Source organism: Micromys minutus (genome assembly GCF_963924665.1).
Source record: "Micromys minutus genome assembly, chromosome: 18".
Classification (NCBI taxonomy): domain Eukaryota; kingdom Metazoa; phylum Chordata; class Mammalia; order Rodentia; family Muridae; genus Micromys; species Micromys minutus.
In genome coordinates, this window is record NC_137953.1 from 44,422,669 (window position 1) to 44,442,933 (window position 20,265).

General features: G+C 42.7%; 1 protein-coding gene across 2 annotated transcripts in view; it reads right to left on the reverse strand.

The window, feature by feature from the left end:
• The window catches only part of CALD1 (caldesmon 1), a 182,054-nt gene that overhangs the window by 84,693 nt on the left and 77,096 nt on the right, over positions 1 to 20,265 (reverse strand). For both annotated transcript variants that reach the window (XM_080931801.1, XM_080931803.1), the window contains exon 2: positions 11,983 to 12,094. In XM_080931801.1, coding sequence (XP_080787927.1) covers positions 11,983 to 12,053 — 71 coding nt within the window. In that variant the 5' untranslated portion in view covers positions 12,054 to 12,094. The remainder of the gene's footprint in view (positions 1 to 11,982; positions 12,095 to 20,265) is intronic.

Below are 20,265 nucleotides of genomic sequence, written 5' to 3' on the forward strand. Positions count from 1 at the left end.
TACAATGCAGAGACCCAGTGTGGATAATACTAAATGCTACAGCCAAACAAGGAAATAGACTCTTTATTCTCACCATTTGCTCACACAATGCAGCTAACTGAGTGCAAATGGTAAAACGGTCAAAATTAGATAGTGCAAAAGTCCTGTAATAGTGCGAGGGACAAATGCTGTTCATCTTCTCGTACGTCCAGAGCAAAAGATAGAGAACTCAAATCTGGCGGATAAAAGGCTGGTCTGGAATGAAGATACTTCGGGAAAGACCCCACGTGGTTGCTCCTCTAAGGATACTCCTAAGGGTGTTTCTGCCTCTCCTTGAGTAACTTAGCAAATCTAACCAAGTTCTGCCTGGACACATGATACAAATGAAGATGTATTCGTACTCATCCAGTGCTGTGCCCACACTTGGGGGGAGATGTTTGTGATCTAGGATCTGATTTCTATTTGGTATGTGGACAAACATGGATACTGGATGGAAAAAAAAAATGAGGGCTAGACTGGTCCAAGGTGTGGCTGAGCAGAAGATTTATTGTAGATACGAGGGAGACCATGGCCAGGGGCATCTGGAAGGGTCCAGACTGAACTGGATCAGCAGAATGACCAGGGCCAGGGAAGGAGGGGTGTAGAACGGAGCAAGAGAGGAAAAGAAAGGGGGGGAAGGGTAAGAGAGGACCTGAAGACTGAGGACCCATGCATAGTCAAAATGGCTGGGTTCTGTAGGGAAGAGAAGCTGGGGGGAAGGAAGGTAAGGCGAGGGAAGGCAAGGGATAACATGTAAAGTGTGTTGGCCTTGAGGTACTTGTCAATAGGGACTGAGGGGAATTGGGGGACAGATTCCACTTTGATATGTTAAACAGGCACCTTAGCTAGCCATTTGTCCCAGATTTCTTTGAGACGTAACAAATGCAAGGTTGTCAGTCATAATCCGAAAGCCTTAAACTTGTTCTATGAAGACTCAAGGAGAGGAATCACTCTGTGTATGTCTGAACATTCAAGGTGGCCACTAGTTGACAATTACAAGAGGCCTGGGCAGGAGGAGACAGTGGTGCAACAATCATGGAAGCCATCTTTACCGGTGCTGCCTTCTCAGCAGCCAAGCCAGACAAAATCAACGTGAACAGCAGCAGCGTAACCCTCCCCTCGCTGTTTCAAGTCTTTTAAACTCACTCCTCCATTCCAAACTTCAGGGGAAGAGAAGTTAAAATGGCTTTGAAGCTCTTCAGAGAAGTAACACATGCTCTGGGGTGGGGGTGGAGGTGCGACATTTGATAGCATTTTCTCGCTCTCAACCCTGAATGCCTGAGGGTCACTGAGATGGCTGAAGGAAGCAGGCTGCAAGGTGTGAGCTTCCTTTAAACACCAGTACGTGACCAGAACGCACACAGCAACTCTCCAGCAAGTCCAGCAGAAGGAATCTGACGGACAGGAAGCATCAAAGGCTGTTCGGCACAAGGCAGGTCTGTCCTGTGTCACCCTTTACACACAAAACCCCAGAGACCCTTCTATAAAAAACATGGCAAATTAATTAACCCCCAAAACTACACAATGCCCATACAGTGACAGTGAGCGGCCATTCAGAATGAAGTTGTGGAGTTTTACACTGGGTTTCATACCTCTCTTGTAAATATATTTTCAGGCACTTACCCACCACTGAAAACCAGCAGCAAAAACTCCAGAAATAAAAAATAAATAAAAAATAATTAGTTACATCATCTTTCATCACCCACCTCTAATATCTGCAATTCAATTCCCTTCCCCCCCAATGCTTAGCCTTTCTTGTTCTCTTTCCTTCATGTTATTCTGCACCTATGCATGCATTTGTTTACATATGAGCATCCACATATGAGGAAAGACCTGGGTATTTTTTCTGAGATTGTGTGACCTCTACAATAATATATCAGTCTAAGTCCATTTTCCTGTAAGTTTCGTGATGTCATTTTTCTTTAGAACTGAGTAGCACTGTATTGCATACATAATTTTATTATCTATTCATCTGTCGATGGACAACTAGGTGTATTCCAATTCGTTGCTATAGCAAGTAAAGCTGCAATAAATGTGAAATGAAAATATGTCTATGGGAAGGTATGGAAGTCTCTGGGTATAAGCCCAGGGGTAAATTAGCTAGGTCACATGGTGCCATTTACGTTTTGGGTGGTATTTTTTCACAGCTTCATTTGATCAGCCACCTACAAAGGTGTTAACCATGTAAATGAGACTTCTCAGATTTTTGAAAGCTGTATCCACTCTCTTTTCTGTGATTATCAACCTCATAAAATCCAAAGACATTTAAACTATGTATATGCTTGTGTGTCTCTGTGTGGGTATGTGCATATGGGGTGCAGGTACTTTCAGAGGCCAGAAGGAAGTGTCAGATTCCTTAGAGCTCAAGTTACACTTGGTAACTAGAAGTTTCATTTCATTTCATTTCATTTCTTTTCTTTTCTTTCTTTCTTTCTTTCTTCCTTTTTTTTCTTTTCTTTTGTAGGAGATGGAGAACATGAGGCCTATACTTAAGGCTAAGAGTTATACACAGTCCCTGGTGCTCTTGGGTTTGTTGCTTATGAAGGCAGAGTCCCACCATTTGGACCTACAGACCCTTCTTAGAGACCACAAGCAAGAGAATATTCATTTCTGACCCGATAGTCAGCTGAACACAAGCCTCTGTCCTTATGCGTAGTCCTGCGACAGTTCTCATGGAAGACTGGCCCCGTGGAGCCCCCAGGTCAGCTCTGCAAAGTGCTGTAACTATGCCATTGCTACCTAGATGCCCACCATGCCAGGTGCTAAAGAGTTAAAAGAGTTGGAAATTTCCACCCTGCTGCAGTCTTTAGTTTTACAAATATTTCCATTTTGTTCAGTTCAGAAGCCACGGAGCAGCTGTAGGGAGTGCCTGTCCACCGTGGAGCCAGGACATACCCTGCTGATACTGGCTCAGAGGGAAAGAAGTAATTGGAATGGTTAGCTTTCATGGCAAGGCAGGATGGCTATTAGAAGCTTATATCAACCCTGTCTATAGAAAGAAAAAAGAGCCCCCTTAACAGTAGCCTCTTCTTAATCACCAAGGAAAGGGAAATAAAGAGGAAGCATTGCATCTCCCAGAGTGGGGCCCCCAGTAAAAATAAAACATAAAGGTTTACACAACAGCATTGATGAGAGAAGCAGAGAAACTGTTTCAGAAAGGAGTGGGCAGAGCTTCCCATATACTATAGCTGCCAATAGACTCTTGGGAAAGGTGCCATGTAATTAGACCCGATGATGCCCCTGGTCTTGGAACCAGCATGGTCGCCCAGCATCTTCTGGTGCCTGTGTGCTCACACACTTCCTGCTCAGTTATTTTCCATACTTATCTCTTGAGTTCCCCCCAGAAAATCCTGCTGGTGGTGCAAGGGTTTCTGTGGGAATCAAAAATGGAGTTCATTTGGAGAGCCCCAAGATGTATGCCGAATTCCCAGGGCACCCATAGAAAAATCAGAAGCACACATATTGAATACTCTTCTGGAATCTACTAGTTTGATTCCTAAGTGGCACAGGAAGATGGGAGCCAATGAAGTTGTGTGATAGGGGACAATCCATGTCACCCACAATGGAAAATATGAACGCCAGAAAAGTTTCCTATTCTAAACAATGTGGGTTTAAAATATACTCTCTGGAGACTCTCCCGAATGCACAAGCATGGTACTATTTATGGTGGCGGGTGTGTACTTTACCAAGATTTTTATTCCAACAAAGGACCTGTATGTAAGGTAGGCAGCCATTGGGATGGAAAATACACTCTCACATTTTAAATTAAGTCATTCAGTACTAACCTTAAATACAATATCAGAGATCTGATTTAGAATAATTGGAAGATGAAGCCAGTATACCTGGTAACATTTGCCAGAACAACAGAAGCATCAGGTGTGTGTTAAAAACAAAACAAATGAAGGGAAACATTATTTCTGATCAGGAAGATAGTTTTTCAATACAAGTGAATGTTTCTGGAGTAATTTTTAAACGTTTACAAAGTTGTGTTCTCTGATGTTTAAAAAACGAAGCCTTGGAATGTAGCTTACATAGTTCACGTGTTAATCAAAACCTTTATTTATAAATAGTTCCAAGGTACACTGTCATACAGTCCTGCTATAAATAGTTAAGAATTCAACACTAGAGGTGTCTGAATTAACGCAGAGTTATGACAAGCTAAAGTCTGTCTCCAAGATTGCCCGAGAGAGCACTATTGATGGCCCAGCAAGCAGGAGCCGGGATCTGATGCTATTTGCAAAGCATGCTCACGGCTCCTTCACCTTCTTCCCAGATGAATGGGAATCCACTGATACAGATGCATCTTCCAGCTCGCTAGGATTTCCAGTCCCAGGGTATTAACTTACAGTACTGTTCTGGACTGCCAACTGTTCAAGAACCTCCCAAACAACTGAACGAGAGTTCCCTTAATAACATTCTGGAATATTCTACAGTCATTCCTGCTTGCTATTTTCAGCTGGCCAGTTACAAATGTGGGTCTCTCAGGCCTACTGGTCAGTGAGAAGATTCAAAGGGATGGACTTGATATAGGAACGTGAAAGTTTTCATTACTCTTTTTCTGTCTTTGGATGAGAATTCTTTGTTCACAGGACTGAATACTTCACTCATGTTTCCAGTAGGAGACAACATATGAATCTTTTGATCCTATGCATTTAGAAAGGCACATCTCCAAGCTGTCTCAAGCAAATAGGCAGTCGTTCACCATCTTTATCTGAGAGTCTAAGGCATTGGTTCTCAACCTTCCTAATGCTGTGACCCTTTAATACACTTCCTCATGTTGTGGGGACCCCCCAACCAAATTATTTTCCTTGGTGCTTTTTTTTTTTTCCAGATGAGAATGAAGTTATGGACCAGCATGTCAGGTTCTTAAGAATGTCAATTCCTAGGCTGGGTGGTGGTGGTGCACACCTTTAATTCCAGCACTCAGGAGGCAGAGGCAGGTGGATGTCTGTGAAGCTGAGGCCAGCCTGGACTGCAGAGTGAGTTCCAAGACAGCCAGAGCTACACAGAGAAACCCTGTCTCTAAACAGCAGCAGCAGCACATTCAGGTGTCATGTCTGAACATGTTTTGCTTAGATACAGCCTTGTTTTCTGATGCTTCACTAAGCACCGCAGTGTAGAGTACTTTTAGGAATTATGAGATTAGCATCAATTGATCTAAATGGGTCACATTACTTAGGAACCAACAGGAGTAAAGACATTGTCAATCTAAAACTGGGAGAGGGTAATGAAGGGAAGAAAGGAGACTAGGCATGAGTGTGGGAACTTTCTTCTTTTGTGGCTAGGTACAAATAAAGGGAACCTGGCAACAGTAACTAAGGGAAGAGGACTTATTCTGGCTCATGGTTTAGTGTGAGAGTGGAGCCCCATCTTGCCTGTGGAAGTGGGGGTGTCAGGTTGCTCCTTTCATGGGGTCAGGAAGCAGAGAGACATGGAGCTGACCTGAAACTCCCAAGTCCTGTCCCATGTCATGGTGTGCCACCTAGGCCTCATGTCCAAAATGGTTCTACAACTTTTCCAAATGGCTCTGCCAGCTAAAGGCGATGTCCAAATTCGCGAGCCTGAAGGGGGTTGTTCACACTGTCATCACAGCGGCTGGAAGTTGGACTGAAGGGAAACAGTTTTAAATATGCATAAAGGGCTGGAGAGGTGGTTCAGTGGTTAGAGCGCCTTGACTTGCTGCTATCCCAGAGGACCTGAGCTTTCTTCCCAGGTAGCTAGTTGGGTGGCTCTTGTAACTCTAGCTCCAGGGGAAACCAGCATCCTCTTCTGGTCATAAGACATATGCATAAGACTCTACAGATGTGCTTTTAATTACTAAAAGAACTTTAATAGAAAATACAGAAACAAAATACAATACCAAAGGCTAGTCTCCCCCCCCCCCCCACCACCACTTTTCTGTTCTTTTTCTTCTTTCTGGCATAATCAATCTTCTAAGAGAACTTTTTTGGGCAAATGTAAGTACCTTAATGATTTATACAGCTTCAAAAGAATGTTTCATTTAACTTCCTAATGGAAACTAATGTTCTGCTCAGACATCTTAAAAAGTATTTTGAAAGACTTGTACTTGAGACCCAAGGTCATGATCTAAGCATTCTGAGTAAGTGTTTTCATATGTACTTGTCTGTAGTTTAACTGTCGATGGGTCTTGGTATTAAATCATGGGGTGGGGGGACACCAATGATTCAGCTCTAGAAGGGGATTTCTGTGGATCAAATGGATTTTAAAAACTTGCTTGTTTTCCTAGAGCAGTAAAAATATTTACTTTCAAATGTCTAATCGTCGGGATATTTCAGAAGCCCATAAAATGTATGAATGGTGAAAACAGCCAGCATGTTTTCTTTCCCTCTATGCATGTCTCTCTGAGCCTCGGAATCTGATAACAATTCCATAATGGAGGCCTTTCTTCTGATGGGGAGAGGAGCTGCCGCTGGGCGTGGAAAGCATATGCCAGGAACGGAGTGAGTTCATAGTTTGAAAAGTCAGAGCCCTGGCTCTCTGCTTGGTGCAGAGGAAGTCTGACCCAAAGTGTGGCCACCAAAGATCTGCTCACAGACAGAAGCACCACGGAGGGTTGTTTCTCTGGAGAGACACCGGAGCTCAGAACCGTGTCTGCTACTGTGAAAGAATGTCTCAGTGTGAGCTCTGCTACCTCTTCTGTCTGATAGAGCCTTGAGGCCCATCAAACCCACTCACTGCCCTTCACCAAACAGCAAAGCCTGGCTTCCTAGTTCAGGGTGCTCGCATTCTCCGAGATGCATAAAAGGCAATTATAATTTAAAATGTTTAGGTTGAGTGCTGCAGAGAATCAAATTAGCTAATAATCATTAACAGTGGTGTCTCCTGGTGTAAAAATGCTAAGCACTGTGTTAATGCTTCCTTATCTCCTCTCATCCTTTCGTTGCCCTCATTTTATACAGACAGGGGCAAGTAGAAAACAGGAAAGATTGCTCATCACAACAGTGCTCAGCCATTAAGGGAAAGGTCTGGGATTGGTACCACAGACTCCTAATGCCAAAGCCCATGACCATAGCTGCTCAGCCTACTGTCCTTGGCATTAATACCTCTTAGTGTTTCTTCATTTATATAAAACAGTGGCTCTCAACCTTCCTAATGCTGTGACCTCTTAAAACAGTTCCTCATGTTGTTGTGACCCCCAATCATAAAATTATTTCATTAATACTTCATAACTGTAATTTTGCTAGTGTTATAAATCATAATGTAACTATCTGATATGCAACGCCTGTGGAAGGATTTTTCAATCCCCAAAGGAGTTACTACCCATAGATTGAGAGCTACTGGTATAGAATATACATATTGACCTATATGTCTATATATGTATCTACTCATGCCTTTCAGCTATGTTTACTGCTGTGTTGTTATTAGTTCACGTTTACTGGATACATTTCAGAGGTCTCGAACATTTCTCTACTAAATAAAGTAGGGGAAAATGGCTCTGCAAATGTATAGCACCTTCCCTAAATGCCTGTACACCCACTATCAGCACAGTAAGCTTAGGAAGATGCCAAGGAAGTAACACAGAAGCAGGTGGCTACAGTTTTGTGAGGTTGAGTATGAAGCTCTGAGAAAAACAAAGATGCCAGTGGAGTGTGTGTGTGTGTGTGTGTGTGTGTGTGTGTGTGCATGTGTATGTGTGCATGTGTGTATGTGTGTGTGCATGCACGTGTGTGTGTGTGTGTGTGTGTGTGTGCAGTAAAACCCAGAATCAGAGTGAGAAGCAGAATAGATGTGGTTAACTGTTTATTGCCACAAGGCTAAAGGAGAATAAAAGCAGCAAAAGCAAATATGTATTTCCTTATTCATCCTATTCATTTGTTCAATCAGGCAATTGACTAAAACGCAATTGAATTTGAAATGTATACAGACAATGCCTTTTGCTTAGAAACATCACATTAAGAACTTTCTCTGGTTCTGCACAGATTCCCTTCTGCCAACCGAAATGTCTTCCTTACGCTTTTGGTCAAAATCTCTCTGATGTCATATGATCTCCTGACTCCTGGCACCCCATCCCTACAGGTGACTGTTGGCCTCTACAGGTCTGTGTAGAACCTTTCACTTTGTAGATACTCTTTCTATATGTCTACGTGCACTTGCTATATTATTACGCTCAGTCTATCTGTTTTTATGGTGCTGGAGATTGAACTTGAAGCCTGAGTATGCTGGTCAGGCATTCCAACCCTGAAGAAAATCCCCAGTCCTCCGCCCCGAACAGAGCATAGAACAAAGGAGATGCCTGATAAAAATATGTCAGAAAGACGAATGAATGCATCCGTAGCCTTGCCCCTTGGAACAACTCTATCTGCATTTTCTCTCTGGCATGGCTTCTTTTTGCTCTCCATATCCAGCTGACAGTTACATCTTCTCCAGCCTGGCCCTAGGCACATTTTACAAGACTTTAGAACTACCTTTTTTTAAAAAAAATGTAAGATTCCGTATTACTTATTTGATTTCAAAGCAAGCAATATCCTACCTATTATAACCGGAAGTAGACAACTACAAAAGCAAGAGGAAATAACCTCCAATTTCCCTGAGAAACACTCATTCCCGTGACAAAGGAAGCCAGGGTCTGGAGTTAAAAGAAGAGGAAGAGACTAGCCTGAGGTCCTACATGCCCTTTGTCCTCAGATCTGAACTATAATTTTAGATAGTCCTTGATTCCTGGTTTGGCCATCTGTTTCCTGGACACACCCTGAAGTTGCCATGAAAGCTAGGACTGTAATGTCTAACTTTCACTACTGTATAAATGATCATTTTACCAAATGATAATGGGGTTGACCTAATTCCAACACAGCAGACCTATACGGTGCCCCATGAAACAGGAACAGGTAAAACCAGTACCAACATAGGGCCTGGTTAAGCACAAGCAGAAATATAGACAGAAAATTTGGTTAAACAATATTTGGATATTTTGTATATATTTGTCTTAGGTTGTTAAGGGAACCTAATTGAGCTTGGGTGCACAGGCTTTTTACAACCAGCATCCACAGAAGATAAATCCTTGTTCACATATCACCACCACCCTGGAAAGCATGGATGGAACAGCGGTGTGGTCCATCCTTAGAGTTCTGGCTATGAAAATAAGGCTTATTCACTCTAAGCCATGGCCTGCCTTAACCCACCGTGAGCTGCTCCTCTCCCTGCCTGTTGGTGTAGAGCTCTGTCTCCCAAGGCGCTTACTCTGTTCTGCCGTCCCTCTAGCCCCAGCATAGAGCTCCTCTGTTCACCTGTGCTCTTGTCGCCTACAAGTCTTTGAGATGCAGAAGTGTCTATCTGCTGATCACCTTCTTTTCTCTGATCCCTGTTCAGACATTTAGTCTCGGTCAGTTCTACTCAAGAACCCAGGAGAACCCAAGGCCGATAGCAGTGCATTAGGCAAACTAAGAGGTGTGTTTCTCATGGGTGGATGGTGCCAACAGCCTTTAATGTCCTCTCAGTTTCACGTCCAATCCTTCTCTGGGTCTTCTCTATTTCTCTATTATTTTGTTCCCTGTGTGATAAGTTTCCATTATGCCTTTATGACCTCTTACTCTTTATGACTTTTTTTGGGGGGGGTATGACTCCGGCTTTTTTATTGCCACGATGGTGGGTTTGTCCCAATAAACGTTTCTTGGGAGATTCTCTACTCTTTCTAAATAAAAAGCCAAGTTTCCTATCTTCTAACACCTAGGGGAATTCCCATGTGGATATGGTTCTACCTGAAGTTCAACACGATGACCATGACCAAGAATAGAGTCTTCTCATCTTTTCCCACCGGAGACAAGACAGACTGTTTTTGGCGATGCTTGATAAAAAAGTGTGGAGAACGGATGACTGTATCTGCAGCTCTGGCCCCTGGAACTGCTCTATTTTACGTTAATTTACTCTATAGTCATTCAAAACTGGGACTTACAGTCTTTGGACTTTAGTTTTCCCTGCTCCTGACAGGCTTGCTAATTGCCACATGGGATCTCTTTCCTCCCAGTGACTGCTAGGTTTCAGGGTCTCATGGACGTATGCTTGATACCAAATCTACAGTCCACCGAACCTAACTTTCACCACCATGCTTTCTCTCATCCCACGCAGCTCCCTGGGAGGGTCCTGAGATACCCTTTCTCCTCTGAGCTTTGCTTGCCTTGTTTTCCCACCCAGTCAGCCTCCCCCAGCCCACCCCATACTTTCTATTGATAAACTGCATTCCTCATGGTAATCTTAGGTTCACAGAAGAGTTGAGTGGAAATGGCCACGTTCCCATGTCCTCCTTATCTCCTGCCCAGCCAAAGTCTCTGCCATCATCAGTGTCCCTCTCACAGTGCTGTACTTGTCACAGTGGATGACATAGAAACAGTCACATGTCCTTCCACTCTGATTCCATACTTTGCATTGAGTGCCAGCACGATGGTGATGGCATGAATCCATCATCATGTTATGTCATGGGCGGCTTTGCGGCTCTAATATCCCATAACCGGCCTGTGTGTGGCTCTAACATCCCATAACCGGCCTGTGTGCTTCTCCCTCCCTCCTCTCCAGCTCCTGGCATCCACTGGCCCTTTGCCATTTCCTTAGTTTTGTGTGCTTTAAAATTTTAATTATTCACTATCATTTTAAATTTGAATAGATACATCTTCTATGTCGGATGCATTCCCCTCTGTCCTCTCTCCCTCCCTCCTTTTATTCTATTCCTTCTTCTGTCTTAGACAGCTTCTTCCTTACTTATCTCACGGTTACTTCTTCCATAGCTTACCGTGGCTCCTAACAAAACTTTTCTGTGAGTAGTTTAATCTCAGGATGACGATAGTCTTTCCTTCTCTTGTTATTCATATTTAGTCCCAGCGATATGTCCGTTGGTTATTACTTAGATAGGGTTGTTAATAATAATAATTAATAATAATAACAACAGGTATTAGTTATGCATTCAATGTGTCAGCTACCGGCTAAGGCCATTTATAAAGCTTATTCATCGTCATGACAACCACAAAAGTCGTGCAGACATTTTATATAAGATAGCCGTTACTTAGAGAGTGGTCACTTGCTCAGGGCCACGTGGCTCCTAAGTGGCAGAACCATGATGCGTTGCTTACTCCACAGTGCAGTGAGTACACGTGTAGACGCCCCACTCATAGCCATGTTTGTCCGAGGCCAGACTTCTCACTGTCTTTTGGGTTCTTCATACAAGTCAGTGGAACAGTAGAGCCCGAGACCCTGGCACTTTCTGTTACAAGTTTAGGCTTTCAGTTTCACACTGCAGGGCTCTGATAGGCTCATGTGTACCCAGCATGCTTTGCATCTGTGTACTGGAATCACTGACATGTACAACCATGGGGCAGTTTTCTCCCTGCAAATACTTGGTATGCTTTCCTTAAACGACTGATCTAAGCCACATCAGAGGCTACTGTCCTTTGGTCTGAGGCCTGAATGTTAAGATACACATTTCCATCCTCTGTGTCACACGCCAACTCTTCATTTCTCCAACCTGTCCCTTGCGTCACCACCTCAAAGACTTCCTCACACATCACAACAGCTGCCAACTGCACCCACACTCTCCCAGAAACTCAGACCATCTGTTGTGACCTTCCTGGTGTGGATGGGGAGGTGGGGTACTTTTCTAATAAGAATCAAACGACTTCTGATAGCCAGCATTGGTCATTTTCTGTCATTTCAATATTATGAGTGATTTTAAACCTTCCATGCATTCTTTTTTACCATTACAAATTCTACAATGCCCAACCTTTCTAAATATGCAATTATCTGATTCTTCTCTGATTTCCATTTTTCTTGAAATGTGTCTTCTCTTTTTTAACTGCAAAATGTAGACTTTTAACAAGAAAAATACCTTATACCCCTAACTATCTTAACAAATAGCTTGATGTTCAATATGGCCACCTTAGGACCTTCAGAGGACACAGTCATTGTGGTCAGAAAACAAGGCTGCTGATAATGTGAGTACCTGTCAACCTGGGTCCTTACCTCTCTGCCTCCAGCCGCATCTCCTCCCTCTTTTGCCTCCTGAGTTCTCTGCGACGTTCAAAATCATCCATAGTTAGGTTTTGGGTTTAAGGATCCCAGATGATATCTTGTTCTAAAGAAAAGAGACGGAGTCAGGATCACTGTGGAGTCATGAGCCCCTGTATGAGTCCCTCCCATTTCACCCCATCGTCTTTTCTTAATTTTTAAGAAAAATACTTTAGAATACCACTAAGGCAACCAGTGGTCAATTTCTGACCTCACATTCTTAAAGCACTTCTTCATTCTTAAAGCTATTAAAATAAGAGCACAGATTACATTTAAAAAGTAAAAAGGAATCTCAGGAGACAAAAATATCAGTAGAACGACTGGATGATCCCTTTCTTTGTCACTTGTTGAAGTCCAGATAACACAGCCAAATGGATAAAGAACAACGCAGATGGGGAAATAACAAACAGGCAAGAAAAGAAAAGCGTGCTGGAGAGGGGTAGACAGAGGAAAGGAGAAGTCAAACAACACCGCACAAAGGCTTCGTTTGCATATTCTGGAAATTAGCTCTGGGTTTTGTTTTGTTTTTAAGTATGCAGAAATCATGGGAGGAAAAAAAAATTCTCCAGGAAGTGGTATTTTAGAAGGCTAAGTTCTGATCAAGTGGTCTTCAGAGCTCAAAAATCCCGGCTCTCTCCAGATGCACTCCAACTGTTCGACCCTTTCCTACCTCCTCCGAGATGACTTTGACTCTGGAAGAAATTTCCAGCTTTCAGATGCAGAGCCTGCTTCCACTGTGTATCTGTGCTGTGCAGTCAAATAGTCCAGAATCTCCCTTCGGCCCCCAAACCCAAAATGACTCCCAGGAAAGGGAAGCAGGCTCCCGTCCCTGCTTTGTTTACAGAGCTGTCAGTGGTTAGTTAAACTAGCCTGGAATCTGGCATTTAAGGCGTGCTGGAAGATTGTTTCCCGTGCAGAGCAGAGGCCTCCACTTCCTCTGGATTCCTAGGCGCTCGGCTGCACTCAGCTCACAAAAATATTTTCCAGCGCCTTCTATGTAGATGAGCAGAGCCTTGTGTCCAGAGCAAGAAAATCAGTGTGGCAAAACCCCAGGGCCATCACAGGATGGCGTCTTTGTTTGGAAAAGATTTCAGGGAAAAAGAGAAGAGAGAGAGAGAGGGGCCGGGGGTGGGGGGAGAAATCTGAAATAAATTGGCAAAAAAGGTTTTTACCCTCACCACTTTTATAGTGCATAAGAACAAAAATCAACTCTCAGCCAACAAAAATAAAACCATGCAATGTTTGAAATTTTTCACACCTTCCGCATCCTCCAGGGTATTAAACGCTTTATGCATCTTTAGAAACTTGGATTTGGGTTTTTATTGGAAGTTTAAAATTTTCAATTGTTTTGTTTCACTCTGACAAGAGGATTCCCAATACTTTCTAGTCATGAAAGAAACAAGGATTTCTTTTTGCATTTCGCCAGAGAGAAAGCTATTTCTCAGACCAGATGTGTCAGAGAAAGCTTGTAATTATAAGGACCTGAGAAATTGAGTCAGAGGATTGTGAGTTCAAATCCAGCTTGGGCTAAAGAGTGGGACCCTGTTTCAGAGAGGAAAATAAACAACTCTCTTCTCACCAACATCCCTACAATTCTATACATTTTTTTAGTCCGAACTCTCTGTAGTTATTAAAATAAAAAACAAAGTGATCTGGGGGCTTCTATGAGACAATCTGAAAGCTTTCTGCTGCTCTGACCAAGAACAGGGGTCTGAAGCAGCCATGGAAACAGTAGCCCACGATGGTACAGTAAGAGGGAAATTCTACATTCTTCTGTGTGTGTGTGTGTGTGTGTGTGTGTGTGTGTGTGTGTGCATGTGTTTATGTACACATGTGTATATGTATGTGTTTATGTATGTTATAGGACACCCCATCATACTAATCCTATATGTATTTATATATGCATACACATATGCATATACATATAGTTTTTTGTTGCATAAAACCACCTCTTATAACTCTAGCAATAGTTATGGGAGAAAGAGTCCTGCCTGTGAGCAGGCGCTCCTGCTTCTGTAATGTTTTAATAATGGGAGAGCCCCCTGTGAGGTGGTCAGTGCTGCTGTCTAGCAAACCTTAGCAGACATTTGCTGCTTGGCAGCCCCAGCGCTATGCTTTAGCTCAGAAGGGTCAAAGAGCAGCGGACAAGGAGCCCCGAGCCCCAAGAAGACCAAGAAAGCATTGGTTTGTAGAGACCAGAAGCTGACAGCCCCGTGTATTTCCTGTGGCCGAACATCTTTGCAGGTTCACCCCTCGCAAATTCTCTCTTCAATCTGCCCTCCTACTCCTTACCTTTCATTACTTACTCGGATGGCAGCTTTCTTTCCTAACCATAAAAAAGCTACTTAGGATTTGGGTGTAGACAGGGTATGTACCTGTAGACACAGTGGGGGAATATTGGACCACTAAAATATATTTCTTCTTGCAACTCTAGTTGCAAGTGCATTGTGTAGTATGACACTTGGTTGCTCTCTGTGTGTGTGTTTATTGTATTTATGTGTGTTTGTGTATATGTGTGCATCTGTGCTTATGTATATTTGTGTTTCGTTATGTGTGTATTTGTGTATGTGTTATGTGTTTTCATGTGTATGTGTTTGTGTGCGTATGTGTATATATGTTTGTGTGTGTGTGTGTGTGTTATATGGCAGAGTGGTACATTCCTGACAATGGCTCTTGGCTGGTCGTAAAGCAAGACCCCCTTACATCCCACTATTGCTGTGTAGAAGAAGCCATTTCTGGGTAGAATTTTAAACAACTCCCCAGCTTAAAGCAGGACACATATCTTCAGACAGTAATGGCTCATTTCTTCCCCTTCCCCAGCCGGTGCTGAATGCTTTACAGTGAAACTGGTTAGGAAGTAACTTAAACAATCAGAGAGGGGAAATGTTCAGGAAGAGAGTACTTAGCAACCTTAAAGCTCTTGGCTGTCACAAGTCAGAAAGAGAACAAGAGGAAAAACCAAGTTAAAGGAGGTATCCATGCGACAGAAATTCCTGACAAATGTTAGGGAAATCTAAACATGGGACAGGGACAACTATTACACTGTTCAGAGAACTATGGTGAGATTCCTCTAGCTAATAAATAAATAAATAAATCATCTTTACAAAGACAGATATATTTTGACCCTGGACTGTATTGGTATTCCTGATATGGTTTCTGACATTGGATTTTTCTCAAAAGCTGTCCTGGCTCTGTGATTAAGGAGTAAGTCAGGGCTGCAGGTTTCAGAGAGCACGGACACACTGCCTTTTCCTTGGTAAAGATTCTGCGGAGCTCGTGGTCCAGGTGACAGGCAGGACAGGACCTGAGTCCTTTCCTCCAGAACTCACCAGCACCTCAGGCTCTCCTGTTTTCTCTTCCTGAACTTCTAAAGGGTTTAGGGGGAAAGGTTATTTTTTTTGTGTGTATTCTTCCTCCTCCTCTCCCCCTCTTCTTTCCTGTCTCCCCACCCCCCATAGCTGCATAGCTGGCCTGGAACTTATAGAGATCCTCCTGCCTCTGTCTGACTTTGTTTCTTCTCCATTTTCTTCTCGAGATTGGGAATTAAAGTATATCTATATCCAGTATATAGAATTTAATTCTTTTCCTAAAAGATTTGAACTTATCTTCTGATTAGTCTCTTTTAACTAAAAAGTTATTCTTTTGTAGTGTGTGTGTGTACGTGTGTGTGTGTGTGTGTGTGCATGCGCACTCATGCGTGAGCAGGCTAGACAATCAATGATGCTCATTTTTTAATTGAAAAAGTAAAAGACATTTATTCATTAACAATAATATGTTTTAGAATCATATCACAGCAAAACAAACAGACACTTTTCTCAATGTTTCAGATTCCTGCCATGTTACTACTGAGAGACAATTGATTAATTTCCCAGTTTTCAAAATATGGCTTTTTCAAACATCTAACAATCTTCATACCTTGTCATTTTAATAGCTAAAATTTATATCTAAAGAATAAAGTACACTTCTAGGTGTGGTGGCACATGTCACTAGTCCCAGAACTTTGTAGGTAGAGGCAGGGGGATCTCTATGAGTTTTAGGTCAGCCACAGCTACATAACGAGACCTTATCTTAAAAAACAAAACAAAACAAAACAAAAACAAAAAAACCTGACCCTTCTAAAAAAAAAACCCAAAAGAATAAAATACATGAAGTTTAGTACTTTGGAAGAACTGCATCCCATGGGGACCTGCTCTTCTTTGTAGGTCTTTGTGGACAGTGTCTCTTGACACAAATCCTTCCTTATCATCTTCAGAGAGAACCTGGCCTTGTCTAGTGCTTAAGGGAAGGCTCTGAACCTCCCATACTGTGGGGCTTTGCTACAGCAACCATAGGAAACAAACATGCTTTATTTCCAACATCTTGCAGGGCTATAGTACATGTGCTAGAGTTGACAACCTCATGCTAATATACATTTGAGTCCATAGAGAACACTCTCTGTGGTTATGTGACATGCACACTGTCATGTGACATGCACACTGCCATGTGTTCACCACAACACCATACTCTGTCCTCCAACCCCATGCTTCATCCATCTCCCTCTTCTTCATACCCATCCCTGAACTGTGGTCCTTTCGTGCCTCTGTAGCTTTGGCTTTTCCAGAACATCATATTATCAGAATCACTCTCTATATGGATTTCCTCTTCAGACTGGCTTCTTTCACTAAGAATAAGAATTCACACTTCTCTCATGTCTCCTTATTTTTCTGACACACAGTTTCATATGTCTCAGGTCCCCAGACTTACTGTGTAGCACAAGCTGGCTTGAACAAACCTTTCTCCTTTAACCCTCCAAGGTCTGGAACTACAGGCATGCACCACTATGTTCAGCTTCTTCCAAATCCTCCCATAACTGCTTAGCACTGCTCTGCTTAAAGAGGCAATTTATGAGATAACTGCCATGCCCTTCTCATTATACAGAACTTCAGAACTATGTGCTCAGTCATACTATCTTGGGCTAGCCTAGTAACTGCTTTATTTCAGAGAGTGTCTCTGAATGGTTCTGAGAGAACAACGGTGAGTATCCTCCAACTGTGGGAGCTTAGATCAGATGGGCTAGCCTAGTAACTGCTTTATTTCAGAGAGTGTCTCTGAATGGTTCTGAGAGAACAACGGTGAGTATCCTCCAACTGTGGGAGCTTAGATCAGATGGGCTAGCCTAGTAACTGCTTTATTTTAGAGAGTGTCTCTGAATGGTTCTGAGAGGACAATGGTGAGTATCCTCCAACTGTGGGAGCTTAGATCAGAGTGTCCTTTAAAACACCCCTATCTTCAGTCTTAAGTCTGTTTAAATCACAGAGCTAACAAGTCACAAAGGATCTCTTATTACTGCATTGTCTGGGGTATTATGGGATAGTGAGAAATCTGACACCATGGTGGTGTACCTTAAAGTTTCATATCTTTCATATCTTAAGAGTTTCTTCTCTGGTACCACCCCATTTTTCTTCCCCATCCCCCTTTTCCTAGCCCACCCCATCCTTGTCACGCCTTCTTTCTCTCGGATCTTCTCTCTTCAACTCACTATGTCCTCAGCCTCAGTGTAAACATCTCTCCACCATTGCAGGGAACTCTGCTCTTCCAACACTATGGCCATCATTGGATAAGACCTTTTTAAGCTGGGTTTTTTTTTAAAGGCTTATTTTATTTTATATGTGTATGAGTTTTTTGTCCCTGTGGGTATGTGTGCACTTGAAAACAAGTACTGAGAAAGGCCAGAAGGGGGTTTTGGATCCCCGGGAACTAGAATGACAGACAGTTGCAAGTCTCCAATGTGGGTGCTGGGAACACATTGATGGTCCTCTGGAAGAGCATTAAGCACTGTTTTTTTTTTTTTTTAAAATTGGATATATTTGCATTTCGAATGTTATCATCTTTCCCGGAGTTCCCTCCACATCCCCTGTCCCATCACCCCTCCCCCTGCTCCTATAAGGGGGCTCACTCACCCCCCTCTTACCTACCCATTCTGACATTCCCCTACAGTGCAGCATCAAGCCTTGGCAGAACCAAGGGCTTCTCCTCCCATTGATGCCCAACAAGTCCATCCTCGGCTACATGTGCAGCTGGAACCATGGGTCCGTCCATGTGTTGTCTATGAATAGTGGTTTAATCTCTGGGAGCTCTGGTTGGTTGGTACTGTTGTTCTTATGGGGTTGCAATTCCCTTTAACTCCTTCAATTCTTTCTCTAACTCCTCCATTAAGAACTTTGTTTTCAGTTCTATGGTTGACTGTGAGCATCTGCCTCTGTATTTCTGATGTTCCGTCAGAGCCTCTCAGGAGACAGCTGTATCAGGCTCCTGTCAGCATGCACTTCTAGGCATCAGCAATATTGTTTGGGTTTAGTGGCTGTATATGGGCTGGATGCCCAGGTGGGGCCGTCTCTGGATGGCGTTTCCTTCAGTTTTCACTGCAAGTTTTGTCTCCACATTTCCTCCTGAGAGTATTTTTGTTCCCTTTCTAAGAAAAACTGAAGCATCCACACTTCAGTTGTCCTTCTTTGTGAGCTTCATTTGGTCTGTGAATTGTATCTTGGGTAATCCAGGCTTTTGGCTAATATCCACTCAACAGTGAGTGCATACCATAGACATATTTTTGTGATTGGGTTACTTCACTCAGGATATTTTCTAGATCCATTCATTTGCCTAAGAATTTCATGAACTCATTATTTTAATAGCTGAGTAAATTGTGTAAATGTACAATATTTTCTGTATCCACTCCTGGCTATAAATAAGGCTGTTATGAACATCATGGAACATGTGTCCTTGTTAGATGTTGGACCATCTTTTGGGTATACGCCCAGGAGTGGTATAGCTGGGTCCTCAGGTAATACTATGTCCAATTTTCTGAGGAACTGCCAGACTGATTTCCAGAGTGGTTGTACCAGCTTGCAATCCCACCAACAATGGAGGTGTGTTCCTCTTTCTTCACATTCTTGACAGCATCTGCCGCCATCTGAGGTTTTGATCTTAGCCATTCTGACTAGTGTGAGGTGGAATCTCAGGGTTGTTTTGACTTGCATTGCCCTGAGCACCAAGCACTCTTAACTACTGGTCCATCTCTAACCCCTAAACTAGTTTTGTACCCATTGAAGCTCCACAAAAGCATCTATCAGGACACAATTTCCATACCACTGCTGTGTGCTCAAAACTGGAATGCAACAGTAATCTAAAGAGGTGTTTGCCTTTCTAGAAACTGTATTTATTTACATTTCTCCCAGACTCATATGTCTTCAAGCGTCTGTCTGGCTCTAACTGCTACATTTTGTATAGAGGTTTGGTCTTTGATATGGTGACATTAAAGGGTGGTGAAATCTTCAAGAGAAGAACCTTGGTAGAAAGAGCCCATGGGATGCTGAAGTTGGAAAAGAACTAGGGTTATTCTCAAAGGATTCTAAATCTCTCTTTTGAGCTTCTATAAAAAACAAAACAAACAAACAAAAAAACCCCATGTGTTTGGCCCCTTCCTGCTGTCCGGTTTCTCATCTTACTATGAGAAGATCCTCATCTACAGGTCCTCCAGCCATTGTGATGCCATCCACCGCGATGTCTTCACTGAGCAGAAGCCATTCCTTCTTCATAGACATCAATCCCCAGGCACTTTGTCGAAGCAGAAGAAAACAGACTAACATACAGCAGGTCTCCTATCTACTTCAACCTTGGGCCATGCCTATCACTGACTTTCTGTATTTGTTCTCGAAATTTGGGAGCATATTTTGTCTACTCCAAGGGTTTGTTTGATATCAGCTGCACCATGGCTGCAACTCAGTAGCATTTCTCTTCATCAGACAGACATCCAGTGGTTTATGGCTCTAATACATTTCAGCAGATTCTCCATCATTTCTCTTCAGAGCATCTTAGTCCATTTCTTTAACTATAAACTTCTGCCAAACAGTGCCCTGAATTTAGGAGATTGAAAACAAAACCAAATAAAAGAAGCTCTCTGAGGTTTTTGTTTGTTTTTTTTTCTTTTTTGTTTGTTTGTTTGGTTGGTTGGTTGGTTTTCCTCTGCAAGTGAGATGTTGGACCAGATAACATTCAAGGATTCCTCTTACTCCACAGAATGCTGTAGCTTCATTCCCAGTCTCCTGTCTAGTAAAGACAAAATGCTAAGCCTGGCATGCCCATATTTTCTCTTTTAAGTATAAATTATTTAAAGCAGGGTTTTAAATCACTAATCCTTCTTTTAAGCTGACAGTGCATCAGAGATGTAAAAATGTGCATTTGATTAGCTTTCAAATGCATTTG